The sequence below is a fragment of the Eptatretus burgeri genome, chromosome 10 (genome assembly GCF_056783735.1).
Source record: "Eptatretus burgeri isolate ZD-2024b chromosome 10, Ebu_testis_v1, whole genome shotgun sequence".
NCBI lineage: Eukaryota > Metazoa > Chordata > Myxini > Myxiniformes > Myxinidae > Eptatretus > Eptatretus burgeri.
The window spans coordinates 101268922-101287673 of NC_140970.1; the positions used below are offsets into that span (position 1 = coordinate 101268922).

The following is an 18752-nucleotide window of genomic DNA, read 5'->3' on the forward strand; positions in this document are numbered from 1 at the left end:
AAGGGATATACAAGGCAATGAAGGGAAGAGTTTTGGTTGGTCCTGCGATGCCTGAGGAGTTCAGTGTGAACATTGGTTTGAGGCAGGGAAGTGCTGTCAGCCCACTCATGTTTATCTTGGTGATGGAGCTGGTAAGGAGGAAGGTGAGCTTGTTGGGGAGGATGCTGGATGTGGACGATCTGGCTGTTGTGGTGGAGAGTGGGTGGGAGATGCAGGAAGTACTGGGAGAGTGGAAGGAGGCATTTGGGAAGCATTAGCTGAAGATGAGTATGGAGAAGATCAAAGTGATGTGGGTCAGGCAGCAGAGAAAATAAATAAATATCAGGTTCGAGGGGAATGAGATCAGGCAGCGAAATATGTTTGAGTATCTGGGAGGAACAGTGACTGGGGATGGTAAGTCAGAGGCAGAGGTGAGGAGGAGGAATCAAGTGCGTGTGAATGCGTGGAGGGAGTAATAGCAGACAGAAAGATATCAAGAAAATTGAAAGGGAAGGTTCTGATGTTGTGTGTGTTGCCGACTTACCTTTACGGTCTGGAGACTGTGGCACTGACAGAGAGACAACAGTCGCTGCAGGTTTGTGAGGAAAAAATTGGTCAGGGGGATTGTGGGAGTGAAGAGGGTGGATAGGAGGATGGATGAACTGAGGGAGGAGATTGATGTGCAGAGGAGTTTGACAGGGAGATTGGTGAAATACCCCCTCTTCCCCCCCCCCCTTGCATATTATTATTGTTATTATGATTATTATAATTATATTCATTAAATTTTTCTGTCTGCTTTGTTGGTCCTTCACAGATGATGTAAAATTTTCAATTCAAGGTGTTCATTTTGGGGTATGTTTAACAGTTAACAATGGAACTGTAAAGATTTCCATAAAACTCTCTGAAAGAGGACTTGGAAATGAGGAACTTGGCCAAATCACAGTGGAACTTTGGAAAGATGACCAGACATGCAGTTTATTTTGAGAAACTAGTGGGCCTGTAGTCCGATGGACCAGATTTTCATTGGTCTTCACAGCCTTGTTGCAGACTCGCCTGGTGTACTGCTTGAGCATGTGCTTGCCTTTCACTCGGCCCAAATGTGCTTGGGGTGAGCGTGGGGATTGTATGTGTTCATTATTATTATTAACCTCCGCCATCTTCAAAGATGGATGGAGGTTACTGTTTTCACCCCTTTCTGTTTGTTTGTTTGTTTGTTTGTTTGTGAACAGTATTACGGAAAAACTCCTCGACGGATTTCGACGAAACTTTTTTTTGGGGCGGGGGGGGGGGATTAGGTATGATCCAAGGATCATGTCATTAAATTTTGGACTTGGTCCTAACAAACCCCCCCCCCCCCAAAAAAAGAAAAAATTGTTGGAGAAAAATTTTTTTTTTTGCATTTTTACATGCTTTAAGTGATTTCCAACCCCCCCCAAAATTTTTCCCCCCTCCCCCCCAAAAAATAGATAATTTTTTTTTTGCATTTCTACATGTTTTAAGTGATTTCCAACCCCCCCCAAAAAAAATTGTTACCCCCCCCAAAAAATAGAGAATTTTTTTTTGCATCTCTACATGTTTTAAGTGATTTCCAACCCCCCCCCCAAAGAATTATTAGAGAAAATTTTTTTTTTTTTTTTTCATTTCTACATATTTTAAGTGATTTCCAACCTCCTCCCCAAAAAAATTGAGAAAAAAATATTTCTTTTTTTGCATTTTTATGTTTTAAGTGATTTCCAACCCCCCCAAAAAGAATTTTCTTTTTGCATTTATACATGTTTTTAGTGATTTCCAACCCCCCCCCACCCCAAAAAAAATTTTTAGAGAAAAAAAAATTTTGCAACTTTTATTCAACAAAATTTCGATTTTTTTTTTTATTTTTTGCATTTTTACATATTTTAAGTGATTTCCAACCCCCCCCCCCCAAAAAAAAAATGGGGAAAAGAACTATAGCTCTGTCAGCACTGTTGACATCATATTTAATGAATAAGATATAAGGTTCACTTGAGTGACCCAGCAGTATTGGCGGCGGAGGTTTTGCACTCTCCCGAGTGCTCCCCCTCTAGTTGCCATATGATATTACTATTCTTATTATTGTTGTAAATATTATTAGTGTTAATTATTATATGCTTTGTTTCAATGCTACCATTGTTTTTGTTATATATTTTGTCATTAGAATGCCATGCCGTGGTAGAAGGACGTATTAAGCCGCTTTATAAATCTTAACATGGCGTGTGTTTAAAACATGGGTGTTCTCACTGATTATTATTTTTTTTTTATAATGGTATAGTCGAGTCTTAAAGGGTCAACAGGATCTACCAAGTCTTAGAGGTCTTTGAGAGTTTTGGGTCCTCAAGCTTTTTGGGTCGTCGGGGTCTTCAGGGTATTAAGGGTCTTCAAAGTTTGAAGGGGTCTCAGCAGTCTAAATGGTCAAAAGGAACATTCCAATAGTGCGTAGTTAATGAATAGCCATGCATAATTAATAGACAAAAAGTATGACACACCCCACACACACCTCATCCATTTATAGTAGATGCTTGCAGTCTCTTTGAGAAGCGATCGTTGTCCTGCAAATTAGACTTGTTATATGCTGACCCATTTTGAGGTTATTTAATTTTTTGATTTTTGTTTTTCTAGTTTAAACAATTTTTTTTTTGTTTCTGCATTTTGTTAAATAATAACGTCATTTAAAAAAAAAATTCCATTTTCCTCCCATTTCGCAATGTTATGTGACCCGTACCCACCCCGTAAATCCATCGTCTCTTTCCCTTCCTCCCCCCTCAATTTATTCCTCCTTTGAAGGGTAAAATGTGGATTCGTCCCTAACTCGGCCTTTTTTTTTAACTGACCAGGGGAGAACCAAAGACTTGGTACGGGGTGCCATCTCGCTCAGCTGAGCACCTTGAGGAGGTGATGAAGAAACTGGCACCAGAGCTGTTTGAAGCCCAACCTGACTTGCTGCATCAGCTTGTCACCATCATGAACCCAAATATTTTGATGGCACACGGTGTTCCGGTAGGGATCTTTCATTTTTGTTTCTGCTTTTTAGAATTCGATTTCATCAATATTGATGATCATCTTGGGCTAAATTGTTTGGGAGAAAAAAAAATTCATGTCATCGGTGATGTGGTTCGGCAGCCACATTGTTGGTATTTTTTTTTTAACATCAAAACTTTCAAAAACCTTCTCCGAAACGGCTGAACAGATCGAGGCAAAACTTTACAGGTATGATCGCCTATCCATGAGTAACAAAAAGTTCTCCACATATGATGTCATAGGTCACATGTTTTGGCAGCTATGATTTTTTTTTTTTTTTGAAGAATAAACCTTTCAAAATCTTTTTCTCCAGAACGGCTTGACAGATCAAGGGGAAACTTCACCCACATGTTCCCCAAGCCTTCGGGATACCAGAGTGTTCAAGAATAATTAATAGCTCACGTGGTCTGGCAACCATGTTTGATTTAACGAAAATCTTTAAAAATTATTTTTCTTGAACCACTTCATCAATCGACATGAAATGTCACAATTGTGATCTCGTAGCCATGGGGAATATGCTTTAAATTTCAAACTGATGGGACGCATGGTCTGGAAGCCAGAATTATTTAATATTTGGAATCTGGGTTCAGGGATTTAAATCAAACTTGGCAAAAGTATGTTGAATCGTACAGTATGCTGTACTCTCTATGTCGGGATGGTGTGGAAACAAAATGGCCACCCCATCTGCTACATAGAAAACTAATATTGGAATATCTTCACTAAAAAGTTGCTTTGGCTACTTATGAGAACCTACTTTGTTTGTTCAGCTGATTGTCGAGGCAGAGATCACTTTTCAGTTCTCCAGACCATGGAAAAAGCAAAAAAACGAAATTTGTCAAATCTCGGAATTCATCTTCTCGTTCATAATAATAATTACTAGAAGCACCCGCTCCTACGGGAGCCGTCAAGGGGGTCATGTGGGGGGTCATCCCAGGATTCATCACACCATTTGAAAGCCTTTATCCCTGAGCAGGGGTCAGGTTTTTTTTTTATTTTTTGCGGGCTCCAACAGGGTACCCTTTCTTGTGGCAATGTTTTTACGGCCGGATGCCCTTCCTGATGCCAACCCTTTAGTCGCCTTCGACCCTGCAGGGATAATTACCAGTATACTGGTGCTCATTTCGCCGACCATCGGAATGATGACGGGCTGAGTCAACCCCCCTGATGCTAACTCAGTGGCCAGCAGGGCTCAAACTCAGGACCCCAAGGATACTGAGCCACACCAGGCTCATAAGCGGTCCCAGGATTACACACCCAAAAAATGGTTCCGATTGGTTCAGCCGGTTTATTCGGTACCTAGGAACAGACAGACACAGACGGTGAATTATATTAAGATAATCATAATCTTCTTCAGATGGCATATTTCCGAGCTGCCTCGATCAATGGCATTGATTCTGCTACCATCCGACAGTTTTACCTCTTGCATCCTCCTTTGCTATTTTCATTTTAATAACTTGAAAGTATTCCACAGAACGTACGAAAAAAGATTTTCTTTCGTAAAAGAATAGGCAGGGATCTGAGGGGGGGCGGGACTGTACGCCTGTCAATCAGCCTGATGGGGGCGGGGCCACTATACATTTGCTTCAATGTCGTATATATGGATATCAAATATTATCGGGAAATCCCTTGTTTTTCAGTGTTATATTTATGAAAATAAAATATAATAGCGAGGTTCCAGTGCTTCACACGGGACACACGTGGTCACTGTGTCAAGGTCCTCCAGTCACTGTGTCAAGTGACTGTCAACGCTCCTCCAGTCACTGTGTCAAGGTAAAAGCGAACCACGTGATCAAGAACCATCTTGAGTCGCGGTTTCTTGGCGGCATTACTTACAATACTTTTAGCTTTAAAAAGACCCTTTGCCACTTCGAATACTTTCAGCTCGACAATAGTCCGGAGGAAGTGATGTCGGGATTGTTATGTGACGGCAATACTGTTAGCTACTCTCCAACCCAACATCATCCCTATCTTGCTGAAAACCTTTTTTAGTAAATAATATTTTATTATTTTAGTGAATAATAATGTTGACACTCACTCAAACCTTAATAGCAATCTTCATCTCAGGTGGGATGTCCGACTCTTGCCTTTTATTTTATTTTTTGGCACCTGTAGTCCTTTTGAAAATGTATGACTCATTCATGGGATTTATTAAATGCATTTAATGTCAAAATTTGTTGAATTTCATGATGAGCTGCAGATCCTTTCGCGTCAAAACCATTTGAGAAAACGCTTTCGTGCCGGTCGGCTTGGGCGTGCGTGATGAGGTTGGCAACGACGGGACGCGAGTCGGGTCAATTTAAAATAGTTATTTTTGTTTGAATATATACAGCGTTGCACTTTGTTTAATTGCAAACTGTTACAATTGTAAGCTTGTCTGCTGTCTGCCCCCTTCCCTCCCCCTGCATGTACTGCATGTAGGACAAGGACATTAGGGGAGAAAGAGCCGAGTTTGATGAAGAGCCCGCTCGTGGTTTATTCACGCAGCGGTTCAAACAGAAACCTTGATCATGATTCCACCAAAGCAGGAATCCTTTAAATGAACATGGAAGGAGCACACATAATTATCTAGTTACTAGCAAAAGTACCCATTGCTTTGTTGACGGATTCAGTGAAAAGACAGGATGTTTTACTTCACAAACGTTCTGCTCTATTCACTCTGTAATTTGCCCGAGTTCATCTTCCATCTGCTTGGAAGTCGGCTGACATCACCTTCGTCAACCAAACTTGCTGCTTATATATGGCTCAAGGGGGAGAAAAAAAATCACTTTGGTTTCGCTGCAAAGCTCAGTGTTTGAAGCTTGCTTTGAACCTCCACTTAAAAATGAATGAAATGAAACGATTTGAAAATTTCAACTTATTCTCACTTGGATTTCAACATCATCCCAATGCATATTGTCGGGTTTTAGATTTTTTTTTTCTTCATACGGGTATCCCCCGCTTCACGAAGGAGTTACTTGTCCTTATACCTTTTCTTTTAGTGAACCTCTGTTATGGTGTTATGAACCAAGTGACATTTTAATCCTATTATTTACCTAAGCAATAGAAAATACATCAAAGTACATGCTGATTCTTATACTAACGCACATACCCACTGCACACACTTACAAAATACAGCAATTGCTTCATTTTGTCTGTATGACACGAAAATTTCCAAGTTGACAGCCAAACCTGGCTTGACTCGGACTCGGACTCGGCTTGGAAAGGCAACTGGTCGAGTTATAGATTGGGAACTTGGTTCGGGTGCAGCACTGTTTTGGGGTAATCAGTATCAACCTCTTGGACCTTTTGTCATTATTTGGTAAGCTTGCCTATTTTGATATATAGTATCTTGAGTTTGACAGTCTTTCAATGAAGTTCAACATTCTACAGGATAATGCTGAAATAGCCAAGTTCCTCACCTCAACCTCCCACACAACACACAACACACCATCCTCGTATCTTACCATCTGATCTTAAACCAGGAGCTTTTCAGCCCACAAGCGTGTTCTGAATGACGGCTGCGCTTTTATCAAAACAACCATCACAATTTCAGGACATGAAAGCTCCTTTAAAGTTACTGACCTCGTTGACTTCAATTCCCTGAAGATTATATATGTATGTATGTATATATTGTTCAGCGACACAGCCAACTGATCTAACAAAGTCCAAATAGATTCTACAGACAGGAAAGAGAGTCCTCAGGTGCTGTTTTGCTTGCACTCCGCAAGCCTTAAGCCAAGAGGCCCAGCGAAACCACACGTCTCACATGGCAATTTGTAGAGAATCACTTCCAGTTACATCTATAAGCAAGCGTTCATCTTTTGGTTATCAGAGTATGGCAATGCCACTCATCATTGAAACGTTGCCTGAGGAGGACCCTCTTTCCTGTTTGTTTAAAAAAAAAAAATTGGGAGTAGAGTCTACTGACTACTCAGACTTTGTTGGATTGGTTGGCTGTGCTGTGTCGCTGAACAATGTATTGTCCCAACCGCATCAATTTAATGTCGGATAACATTGTATCACCTGCATTCTCTCGGACAAACTCTATATCAAGAAGACACGGCAAAGAGTGGGTAATTGTTTCTGTAAATGCTTAATTTATGTGATTGCTAATAGCATGGATGTTATGAAGCCAAAAGCTTGTTCAATCCTCCGGGCCACTCCATCCATCGTATCTGTGGGGCTATTGACACCTGTGTTAAGTTTTTACAAGTGCGATGATATTCCTCCTTCTCCTTCTTCTTCTGCCCCTCCTCCATCTTGTCGTCTTCCTCGTCCTCCTCGTCCTCCACCTTCCCAAACACTTACTGTTTATTACATGTGTATGATTCCCCCCCTTTAAAAAGCAAAAGATTGAAAACAATGTTTTAACTCGCAGGTGGTACGAACAAACCAGTGCGCTGGTGAATTTGTGGTCACTTTCCCTCGGGCTTATCACAGCGGCTTCAACCAAGGCTACAACTTTGCCGAAGCTGTCAACTTCTGCACTGCTGACTGGGTATGATGAAACGCCATGTTTTCTGCTTCATGCAACCTTATCGGCCAGTGTGTGAAATCCTGAAGTTTGATAACTTTGAGCCTTAAACCTCACATTGTTTGAAGAAAAATGCTCATGACATGAAAATATCTGTTTGGATACTTTATTTTTTTTTTGCAGTAGTTTTGTAACTGATCCAACATCACATATTGGATCGAGGATGGAAGGAGATCATGGACAAGTGAACATCGAATTTGATCCTTTAATGAGCCCATTCAGAAAGGAATCCTGAACAAGCCGAGCCATTTTAAACATGACAGTTGCATTGGTTTAGTGGGGGGGCCAGGGGTGGGGGGGTTCCCCTTATCGTGGTAAAGCTCACAAAATAACTAGAAGATAGAGGCTGAGATAGATTCCTGTGCAGCAACAGAGCAGAGAGGAACAGATGGACAAGGGACACTGACAGGTAAAGCAGAAGAACACAATTCGCCAGAAGAGTCTAGAAAGGTGAGAGACATGTACATGGAGTAATTTTAAGAGACAAAACAGCTGGTGGATGGAAGGGAAAGGTCATTGCGAATATCGACCATCAAATGTAATGATGGGGGATGAGAAAAGTTGGGTCACCATTTTTAAGGTACTGCAGAGAAGCACAAGGTGAATTTGCACGTAATGGTTCATCTGACATTTTGATCGCCCGGATCTGCGTGAGTGCAAGTTAGTATGTTTTAATGTTTTATATGCAGCTTGTGGCTGCTGGTTGCATCATTGCTCGGAGCGTGGCTGTGCCGCTGATACAGTGTCCCCCCCTCCCTTGTTTCTCGTAAGCTGGTACTCATTTTGCCGACCTCTGAAGGATGACAGGCTGAGTCAACCCACCTGGTGCGATTTAACGGCATCACAGTGACTCAAACTCAAGACCTTCGGATCTTAAACCAGCCACCTCAGAAACCGTTAAGCCAACACCAGGTTTAATTTGAACATCAAAGCAGATTAATCGGTCCATCGGAGTCCGTGGATCTGAGGGTGGGAGTATGTAGCTGAGGAATTAACTTGCTATCTGAGCGCGTAACTCGCTAATGGTTCTGCTGTAGCAATTATGACATCAAAATTATTCATCAGAACTGATCTCTTGCAACATTGATTGACGCTCACCGCCGCAGGTTAATATGGACTGGTTTCTTCAGATTATTTGTGGGGCAAAGCTCAATCTTGGGAAGACTCGAAGAGACTATTCTCAGGGCTGGCACAGACCCTTAAAAATACACATGAAAACTTCAAAATTATTTTTCTGTTTTTGTGGCTACCCGAAAACCCGCAAACCCGCTCTGCTTTTCAAAACCCTCATGTCTAGCCCAATGTTTCAGACTTACTAACTTGGTGACTCATTATCGAATCGACTGTTAAATCCTACAAAAAAAAAATCTAATTGGATCCGATTGTTTGGCTCGACCATCGATGCGAAGTAAGTTGGCTCCCAATTTGCATTCACTATGCCGTGGGCCTACGACATGGTATTCCAGCATCATTGTGAGCTGATGACACTTCGGGCCAATTTTATGCTTGCATTCTTTGAATTATGATATCCCTGACTCTCGGGGAGGCTTTGTGTGAAAGCGTCCACCACCGTGATTAACGTATTGGCTCAACTGGCTGCTCCCACCTGTTTCCAATGCCTCTATTTTTCAGGTTGAGACGTCAGGGACGAGCGTTTAAGGAGATTGGTTAGAAATTGGAATAGACGCAGGTTTTATTCCTGCCCACACCCATTTTTTGTTTTCAACTCTATTCGGGTTCATGACAACCGGCTTGATTTCGGCCTTGACTGCCGTACATTATCAGGGTGATGCCGTACGTTATTCAACTCAGTTATCAGGTGCTGAATGAGGAGTCTGAGCCGCTGGGATTACGGGTTTCCTGGGCCAAAACTAAGATCCAGGCTTTCAATGACATATTGGATGCTGCTGTCCTGTCTGTGCCTGTTTGTGGTGAGGATGTTGAGGTCGTGGAGAGATTCACTTACCTTGGCAGTGATATTCATATCTCTGCTGGCTGTGAGTCAGAGGTCAATAGACGTCTGGGTCGGGCCTGGGGAGTCATGGATTCACTAGATCATGGGGTGTGGCGCTGCCGGTACCTGTGCGGGAGGACGAAAGTCCGAGTCTTCAGGTCCTTGGTACTTCCAGTCTTGCTCTATGGATGTGAAACTTGGACTCTGACCAAGGATCTGAGACAGAGACTTAATTCCTTTGGTACCAGGTCTCTTCGGAGAATCGCTGGTGAGACGTTGTGTCCAACGAGCGGTTGCTGAGAGACTCAAATGAGATTTGTTACCTGCATAGTCCGTGAGTGTCAGCTGCGGCTGTATGGACATGTGGCTCATTTTCCTGACGCTGATCCTGCTCACCAGATTCTCTCAGCGAGGGAGTCTCCTGAGTGGAGGAGGCCAATAGGCCGACCACGTTCCTCGTGGTTGCAGCAGGTTGATCGGCATCTCAAGGAGATGGGGATGGGCCAGGCATCTGCCTGGGGGATGGCCAGACAGAGGCCCCTGGAGCACCGGCAGAAAGTGGACGCAGCGACGCACCGCTTTGGCGCATGCTCCGGTACCTGACCTGCTGTACGAAGTGCCATACCAGTTATCTCCTTTGTACAATATATTGCTGTTTTTTTTTGTTTTTATTTTTCTCCATAGTTGCCCATGGGGAGGTTGTGCGTGGAGCACTATCGGCGGTTACACCGCTTCTGCGTGTTCTCACACGAAGAGCTTATTTGCAAGATGGCGTCAGGGCCAGATAAACTGGACCTCAACCTGGCAGCAGCTGTGCATCGCGAATTGTTCATCATGGTACAGGAGGAGCGAAGATTGCGCAAGGCACTACTTGAGCAGGTATTCATCTCGTTTGTCTAGTTTTGAGAAACAAACAAAACAACACTGCAGTTGCAGCATTAAAAAAAAATAAAAAAATTCATTACGACCTTGAAATGGCATGGTCGAAAACTTGCTAACCTTGTTCCAACACAACTAAGTTCTGACTTTTTGTGTGTTTTGAAATTAAAAGGAGTTGGTGCGATATCCTATAACATTCCTCTACATAACAAATGTGCAGGGCAAAACCACCTACCTACCATGCTAATAAACACAGGTTTGAGCCAAACAAAAGGTAAAATCATCGTTGGTGCACTCCCCTAAAGTTTTATTTTTTTTTATTTTTTTATTTTTTTTTTCTTGAATGGCATTTGGTTTTATGTATAAAGTTTAAGTTATCACTTATAAATTAAATTTTTTTTTATCACCAACAGTCAGTTGTGCACCATTTATTGTCATGCTGGTTTGGGGGAGTCGAGGAGGATCACGTGAGGGAGTCGAGGGTTGAACGAGAGCCAAGGAGGACAGTCGCATTTACTCTCTTTGTGAACTATAAATGAGAACAACTTTGTGTTGTTGAGAACACTGAGGAACAGGACAAAAGGAAGGGGAAGGAAATTAGTTGGAGAGGGAGGGGGTTGAGGGAGAGAATGGGGAGTAAGGGTGGGATTTGGAAGAGAGGGAGGAGTGAGTCTGATGGGTGAGGGGAGTTGAGGGGAGAAGATGCAAGGGGGGGGTGGGGGTGGGTGGGGAGTAATTGGAGAAAAAGTTGTGCATTCGTGTGGCACACGCAGGATGGTAACAGCAGGCTCCAGTAGTAGGTGCAACAGGTCACCCTCATCCCAAACTGCTAATTGATGACCAGAATATCCCCTGATCAAATTGGTACTAACTCAGCCAGGCGGACAATGGTTCAGAAGTGAGGTCTGACTAGGGAGTTTGAATGTGGGATCAATGGAGGGTAGAGGAGTCAAGGTAGTTTCTTACTCACAACCCAGCTTACCTGAGTCTGGGCTTTCCTCTTGTCGAAGGGGATTCTCTAAGCTTTTCTGTTTTATTAAGAATCGCCAGCTCCTCTTATGGAGATACCAACACCTTGTCAGAGTGCATTCTGCTTAGCCCAGCTTTTCCAAAGTGAGTGTTGGAATGTTCTGCTTCACGGAAGAAGTGATTGAACTGGTAGATCCTCCATTTTCAGGAGGCAGCTGGGGCAAGTTCCTTATGGTAGCCAGTGCAGAACTTGCATTCTGACCTTAGCTGTCATCTTAGATACTTTTTTGAAAGTTCAACTTCCACTACCTTCAGGACTCTGCCAACTTTAAATGTTTTCTGCTGCTTCAGGGGGTCGCAACAGTATCTCCGTTTTCTTGTGGAACTCCACTTCAGTTTCAGCTTTGTCGAATACTTATTAATTCAAGTTTGTCGAATGCAAGTTAGGTAAGATGTAAATGGTTCTCAAAATTGTGGTGTCTTTGCATACAGGGGACAACTGAGGCAGAACGTGAGGCATTTGAGCTGCTTCCAGATGATGAGCGGCAGTGTGATACGTGCAAGACGACTTGCTTCTTGTCTGCACTGGCCTGCACGCGTTGCCCTAATCTCCTGGTGTGCCTCCACCATGCAGTGCAGTTGTGCAAGTGTCCACCACAGGATCGCTACCTTCGGTACAGCGACTTAACACTCAACTAATTACTTACCTGTCCAACTCTGCCCCCACCCCCTCAAAAAAAATCTAAATTCACACGTCAGATAATTGATAACTACTGTTGTAAACCACGAGTTAAGTGGTTTTATTGTATCTCAGGGATACCACAACCAGCTTGCAATTAAAAAAAAAAAAAAACATCCATGTTTTTCTACCTATCCATGGGCAGGTACCGGTACACACTGGATGAGCTGCCAGCAATGCTGCAAAAGCTGAAAGAGCGAGCTGGTTCTTTTGATGGCTGGGCCAGCCGTGCACGCGTCACAGTACAAGCTGTAGGGGAGCAACGTAAAGGTAGCAAAAATCTTTCATTTAATACGGTAGTTCTTGACTTGTACACCGCGTGTCAATTTACACATGGTCATATTTGTTTCTGCTTCTGCCCAGACCTGTGGTACCTCCGCTCACTGCTAAAGGAGGCTGAGGAACTCAAGTTCCCTGATAATGATCTGTCATTGGAGATCCAGATGCTGGTTACTGAAGCTGAGCGATGCCAAGCGATGGCTCAGCACCTCCTCAGTCGTAAGCCAAAGATAAAGTACGTTTGGTCCGTTTTGTAAACTCACTCTCTCCATATACCCTTGTTTGTTTGTTTTTAAACTGGAGTGTTTTGTATGAGTCCCTTTTTTGGTCTGTATGGTTTTGAGTTTGTTAAAGACTATAAGGTTTCAGAGATTGGGAGATGGAGGGAGTGTGGTGGGTGGAAGTGTATAGTGGATATGTGTATTGGTTAACATTTTGAGTCTTATAACAAGGATTGTAGTTAGTACACGGAAACGCCTTTAGATGAATACATTCATGCATTAAAAAAAAAATCCCACAAATTTGTAATAATGTTTTCAAAGATGCATATGTCCATTAAATAATTCAAAAACATCACAATATGTTTTCTAAAATAATACACATAATATAGAAGCATCATTTTTGGGCATGCAAGACGATACTTTTATTTTTTTTTTTGTCCCCTGAAAGTCTGGGCCTCGACTTGGACTTAGAATCAACTTCTGGTTTTTGACCTTCTCCTTCTCCTTCTCCTTCTCCTCCTTCTTCTTCTTCTTCTTCTCCTCCTCCTCGTGTATGACAGCTTAGCTGCCGGGTAGCTATCATTTTGTTGGGGCACGAATATGCTGCTGATGCTGTGCCCTGATACCAGTACACTCATTTCGCTGACCTCGGAAGGATGACAGGCTGAGTCGACCCCACCTTGTGTTAATTCAGTGGCAAATGGGGCTCAAACTCGGGATCCTAAGGTCCCAAACCAGCCACCCTAACCGCTCAGCCAATACCAGGCTTTTTGTAAGACATAAATTAAAAAAAAAAATTTGCAGTGTGATATTTTCTGAAATAAATTGTATAATTGTCGATTTAAAACGCACGACAACAAGTTTCCACTTAACGTCATGGATGCGTTTCGAGAAAGTGCAAAGTGAAGCAGACAAGACATTCCCATAGATGTACTGTTATCGTGAGGTGGGGGTGTGTTCCCAAGGCACATTTTCGGTTACCCTTAGAACATAATTTTAACCTCACTTCATGCCATATTGGAGACAAATATTAGACAAATGGACTATTAAATGAACAGTTACAGGGGTACTCACCAAAATGCAGGGCAGAAATAGCTTGCCAGGACGGGAGAGGTGTGGAAGCATTACAGGGAGGATCTCGTGTCTCGGCCGTGTCTTGTGTCCTTGACATCTCAGATGGACTGCTCAAAGACTTTGTGTGCTGGGAAAGCAAAGGGGAGGTAAGTCCGGAGCGAAACGACACTCCCCTCGCTATGATCGGGCTTTCAGGGTGAGTCTCTCGGCTAATCTGGGATTGAGAAGTCTCTGACTAAGCTATCGAACGAGCAGCATGTTGAATTTGGAATCTAGAAATCTCCGATCGAGATATCAAATGGGCCATGCGGTGAATCCAGAGCGGAGAAGTTGTCACCGAGGCGTACGATGATGCGATCAGTAATAAATCGAGACGGTGTGAAATCAAAATTTCAACAACATTGTGTATTATTATAATAGCAGGAGTTATTATAAAGTGGCTACAATAGCCCCTTATAATAGCAATAGTAAATTAGCTCAGGTGTAACCAATCGCCTTCAAAATCGCACCAAGTTAATTGGCCTCCAACTGTGTTAAATTGTAGTGATTCTGATTATTTCAGAATAAAATCAGCTGTTCCTGTTGGTTTCCTCTGCTGGGTAGTGCATTTCACAGCAAACACTCAAGCATGAGAACCAAGGAGCTTTCAAAAGACCTCCGGTAGAAAGTTGTGGAAAGGCACAGATCAGAGGATGGGTATAAAAATATTTCAAAGGCCTTGAATATCCCTTGGAGCACAGTCAAGACAATCAAGAAGAAGTGCAAGGCGTATGGTACCACCAAGACCCTGCCTAGATGAGGCAAACTTCCAAACCTTCCAAACTGGATGACCAAGGAAGGAGGAGACTGATCAGAGAGGCCACCAAGAGGCCAATGGCAACTTTGAAAAAGCTACATGTCTTTATGGCAAAGACTGGTCACTGTGTGTATGTGACAACAATATCCCAAGCACTCCACAAGTCTTGCCTTTGTGGTAGGGTGGCAAGAAGGAAGCCATTTCTCAAAAAAGAGCACCTTGAGTCCCGTTTGAGGTATGCACAAAAACACTCTGGAGATTCTGAAGTCATGTGGCAAAATGTTTTGTGATCTGATGAAACAAAAATGGAACTTTTTGGCCTAAAGGCAAAACGTTACATTTGGTGCATAGCCAACACAGCACATCACCCAAAGAACACCATCCTGATTGTGAAGCATGGTGGTGGCAGCATCATGTTATGGGAGTGTTTCTCACCAGCAGGGACTGGGGTAGTTGTCATGATGGATGGAGCAAAATACATAAAAATTTGAGAGGAAAACCTGCTGCCCTCTGCAAGAAAGTTGAAATTGGGGCAGAAGTTCACCTTTCAGTGCGATGACCCGAAGCACACATCCAAAGCTACACTGGAGTAGGAAAACAACAACAACAACAACAAAAAATGTCCTCGAGTAGCCCAGTCAGAGCCCCGACCTAAATCCAATCAAAAATCTTTGGCACGACTTGAAGATTGCTGTCCATCAACGCTCCCCACACAACTTGACTGAGCTTGAGCAGTTTTGTCCCGAAGAATGTGCAAATATTGTCCAATCAAGGTGTGAAAAGTTGGTAGAGACCTATCCTAACAGACTCACCGCTATAATTGCTGTCAAAGGTGCTTCTACCAAGTATTTACTCAGGGGGATGGACACTTATCCAACCAACATATTCTAGTTTTGTATTTTCAACAAATTTTCTGAAATTTGTTGAATTTGTATTTCACTTGGAAGTTGTGGGTTACGATGTGTAAATACAGGTGGAGAAAGTATGATTTAATGTAATTTAATTCTCGGCTATAATGAAACTAAAGGTGAAAATTTTGATGGGGTGTAGACTTTCTATTGGCACTGTAAATATAAAACACTTTCAATCTGCCATGGAGCAGAGTGGTCAATAAACATGATTAATCGATGCTCTCGAAGCTTGCATAAAATGCGTGACAAATGGAGGATGACTTGGGACCCAATGTGGCATTCTTCAAAGAAAAATGGAATTAAATTTCTTTCCTTTGGAGGTATGCCACACCAATTTGGTGGTACGTAAGAGTTAGTTTTTTGGGGGCCTCGCGTACCTTCGTATCCCACGGCATCTTGCGCCACAACATCTGACTTCCTGGCCTATAATTTGGTTATTTTTTTTGTTTGTTTGTTTTGGCACATTTTGGACAACCTGTCTTAAACCCGTTTGTCGGTGCTGTTGTTAAGTGGTTGGCGAAACTTTGTGAAAAATATATGAAAGTCATTTGAAATGGCAGTATTACTTTCCTACTCATAAGAAATGTCACTTAACATGTTATTAAAAGTGATGAGAACTTCATTTGTGTGGGTGGGAGGGGGAGGGGTGGTGGAATGCCATTACCTGCATCTTTCTCCTTGATCATATTTGTTTTCTTTTTCTCGCAGTCTGTGTCAGCAGTCACAGTGAAGTGTTTTGTAGCTCGTTCCTGTGGTTCTTGGAACTGATCACTGGGAATAACTTCAAAGGAGAGCTTTTCATGATAGAGAATGGGTAGGCTAAGGAATAGTGGGAATGCTGTTTGATAGCAGGTCAAGTTCTCTTGATATTAGGAACAATGTCACAACCTATGAGGCCTTTGTCTGTCGCTTCGTGGATTTCTGCTCGCCTCTATCAGCTAGAGACCCTGCTTCGTATTTGTCTCCTGGATTCTGCAGAATCTAAAGTTCTCAACATTATGGGCATCTCCCACACCAGCTGAACCACAAGCCTAGCCTTTGATAGAGTCTGGCACAAAGGGCTTCTTACCATATTGTCAATATATGGTATTCAGCCACAGTTTGTCCCCTTATTTTTCAACTTCCTCACTGGGAGATCGATCTCTACTTGCATTGATGGTGCCCTCTTTGATCCCCACCACATTAATTCTGGTGTGCCTCAAGGTTCTGTCATCTCACCCTCCCTCTTTGTTTCCTAGATTCTGCAGAATCTTCATCAATGACAAACTCACAGCTACTAATAACCACATGTCCATTCATTTATTGACAACGCCACCCTCCACTCCTCCACCAGTTATAAATCCCATTTCACCTCCTCCCAGTCCATTCCTACCAATTACCTTTCAGCTGTTACCTCCATCAGTCATGATCTCAATCTCATCCTTCAATGGGGGCTCCAACAACCTTGTCTCTTTCAACGAGTCTCGGATTCAATCGCTCCTTGTATTCACAATATCAACAAAACCACCTCGCCTCTTCCTCTGCGAATATGCTTGGTGTCACCATCTCCAGCAATCTCTCCTTGGATCCTCACATCCTCAATATTGCCAAATTTGCCTGCAAGAAATGTTGTTTCCTCTTCATAGTTCACAATTACTTCAATGACCCTCTCATCACCCTTTCCAAATTACAACTTAGACTGTTGATGGATGACTGCTCCCATGTCTGGGGCAGCACTCCTCCGTCAGTCATCGGCATTCTGTATCACATCCAAGTCAAGGCTGTCCAACTGATTAACGATCCTACTTTGGCCCACCCAGCGTCGAGCAGTCTCTTCCCTGTTCCTCTTTGACTGTCGCAGTCAGTGCTCTCTCAAACACACTGTTTCTGTTCTTCCTCCTCTTCACTCTTTTCCTAACACCCGTCTAGTTTCTTCGTTACCTTCCTTTCCCTCGGAGCCAATTGCCATACCTCCTCCTCCTTCCTCTGCTCTCCCTCTTTGGAACAGCCTTCCCAGCAGTGTGTCCCCAACTTCTCTCAACTTGCAACAATTCAAGGCACAAATTAATTGTCTTTATCTCGTTTAATTACCGCATTTTCTCCTCTTCTTTCTTTCCTTTTTTACCCAGGGAGCCCCTCTTGGTTTTGGGCTTGATCCTTCCCCTGTAGTGTTAGCTCGCTATCGTGTGCATCCTGTGGCTGCTGGTTGCATCATTTTATGGGGGTGCGGCTGTGCAGCTGATGCAGTGCCCTCTATTACCAGTACACCGGTACTCATTTCACCGACTTCAGAAGGATGACAGGCTGAGTCAACCACACCTGGTGTTAATTCAATGGAGCCGACAGGGGCTCAAACTCAAGACAATAACATTTTAAGTCAGCCATCTTAACCATTAAGACAACACCAGGCTTCCCTGTCGTGTTAATACAATAAAAAACGATTTCCAGTGTTGCTCCTTCTGTTCGCTCAGCCTTCGAACCATCCCCAGCTCCTTGATGCTTGTGTTCTTCCACCCCTCCCACCCCCCACCCACCAAATCCAGAAAACCACCCAAAGTCCAAGCTGATTGCCACCTCTGCTCCTTTTGTTCCTGTTTTCTTCTATTTGTTAAACTGCCTTCCTGAGGCTGTTTAATCTCATTCTTTCCTCTGGGTTAGAGTTTCAAGTTGAGGCGCTCCACCATTTCATGTCATCTTCCACCCCTACCTGTGATTGTTTTGACTCCCACAAACCCTCCTCAAGACTACCCCTTCCTTTCTCCGTTATTGTCTTCTACCCTTCTCATTGCTCTCATTTCCCCCCTCACCCAGTCTACTTCCAGTGTCAATATGTTGTGTCCCCTCTACCCTCCAGTCGATGTGTTCCCCGTTTTCCGCCTGTTCTGTTCCGTTCTGTTCTGTTCCGTTCTATTCTATGCTTTTCCATGAGCCTCAACATTTTATACAAAAAAACCCAAAAATTCCACAGACACGTCAGACTTATGCCAAATGATAGATGTCTTTTCAATATCCCCCCAAAAAGTTATTATTGAGAAAAGTGAAAGGAGGGATGGTGGTGGTCAGTGCTAACTGACCTCACTGCGGTACCCATTTTTTTATATCGTCTATTGATACAGCAATGCCAACCCTCCCGATTTCATCGGGAGGCTTCCGAAAATTCACCCAAACTCCCGCCCTTACGATCACTATCCTTATCCTCCCGAAATTTTGATATTTTTGCACTGTTCACTAATCAGAATGTACTAGTATGAGAATTGAATGAAAAGCATCGTCTGCTACGTATAGCATGTGGTAACTCCATAACGTTCGCTGCTACCAAATTGTACGTAAAAAATTGCAAATTCAAATGAGGAGCAGCGAAACATCGGGTCTGGATCTCGCTTATGCGATCATGCACTGAGATTTAGTGCATGCGGTATGTGTGCA

The 18752-nt window shown here is 43.1% G+C and overlaps 1 protein-coding gene across 2 annotated transcripts in view; it reads left to right on the top strand.

Moving 5' to 3' along the window:
• The window catches only part of LOC147019294 (lysine-specific demethylase 5C-like), a 131675-nt gene that overhangs the window by 44790 nt on the left and 68133 nt on the right, over positions 1 to 18752 (top strand). For both annotated transcript variants that reach the window (XM_085899673.1, XM_085899672.1), the window contains exons 13-18: positions 2829 to 2991; positions 7370 to 7489; positions 10164 to 10358; positions 11820 to 12001; positions 12212 to 12336; positions 12430 to 12580. In XM_085899673.1, coding sequence (XP_085755799.1) covers positions 2829 to 2991; positions 7370 to 7489; positions 10164 to 10358; positions 11820 to 12001; positions 12212 to 12336; positions 12430 to 12580 — 936 coding nt within the window. The remainder of the gene's footprint in view (positions 1 to 2828; positions 2992 to 7369; positions 7490 to 10163; positions 10359 to 11819; positions 12002 to 12211; positions 12337 to 12429; positions 12581 to 18752) is intronic.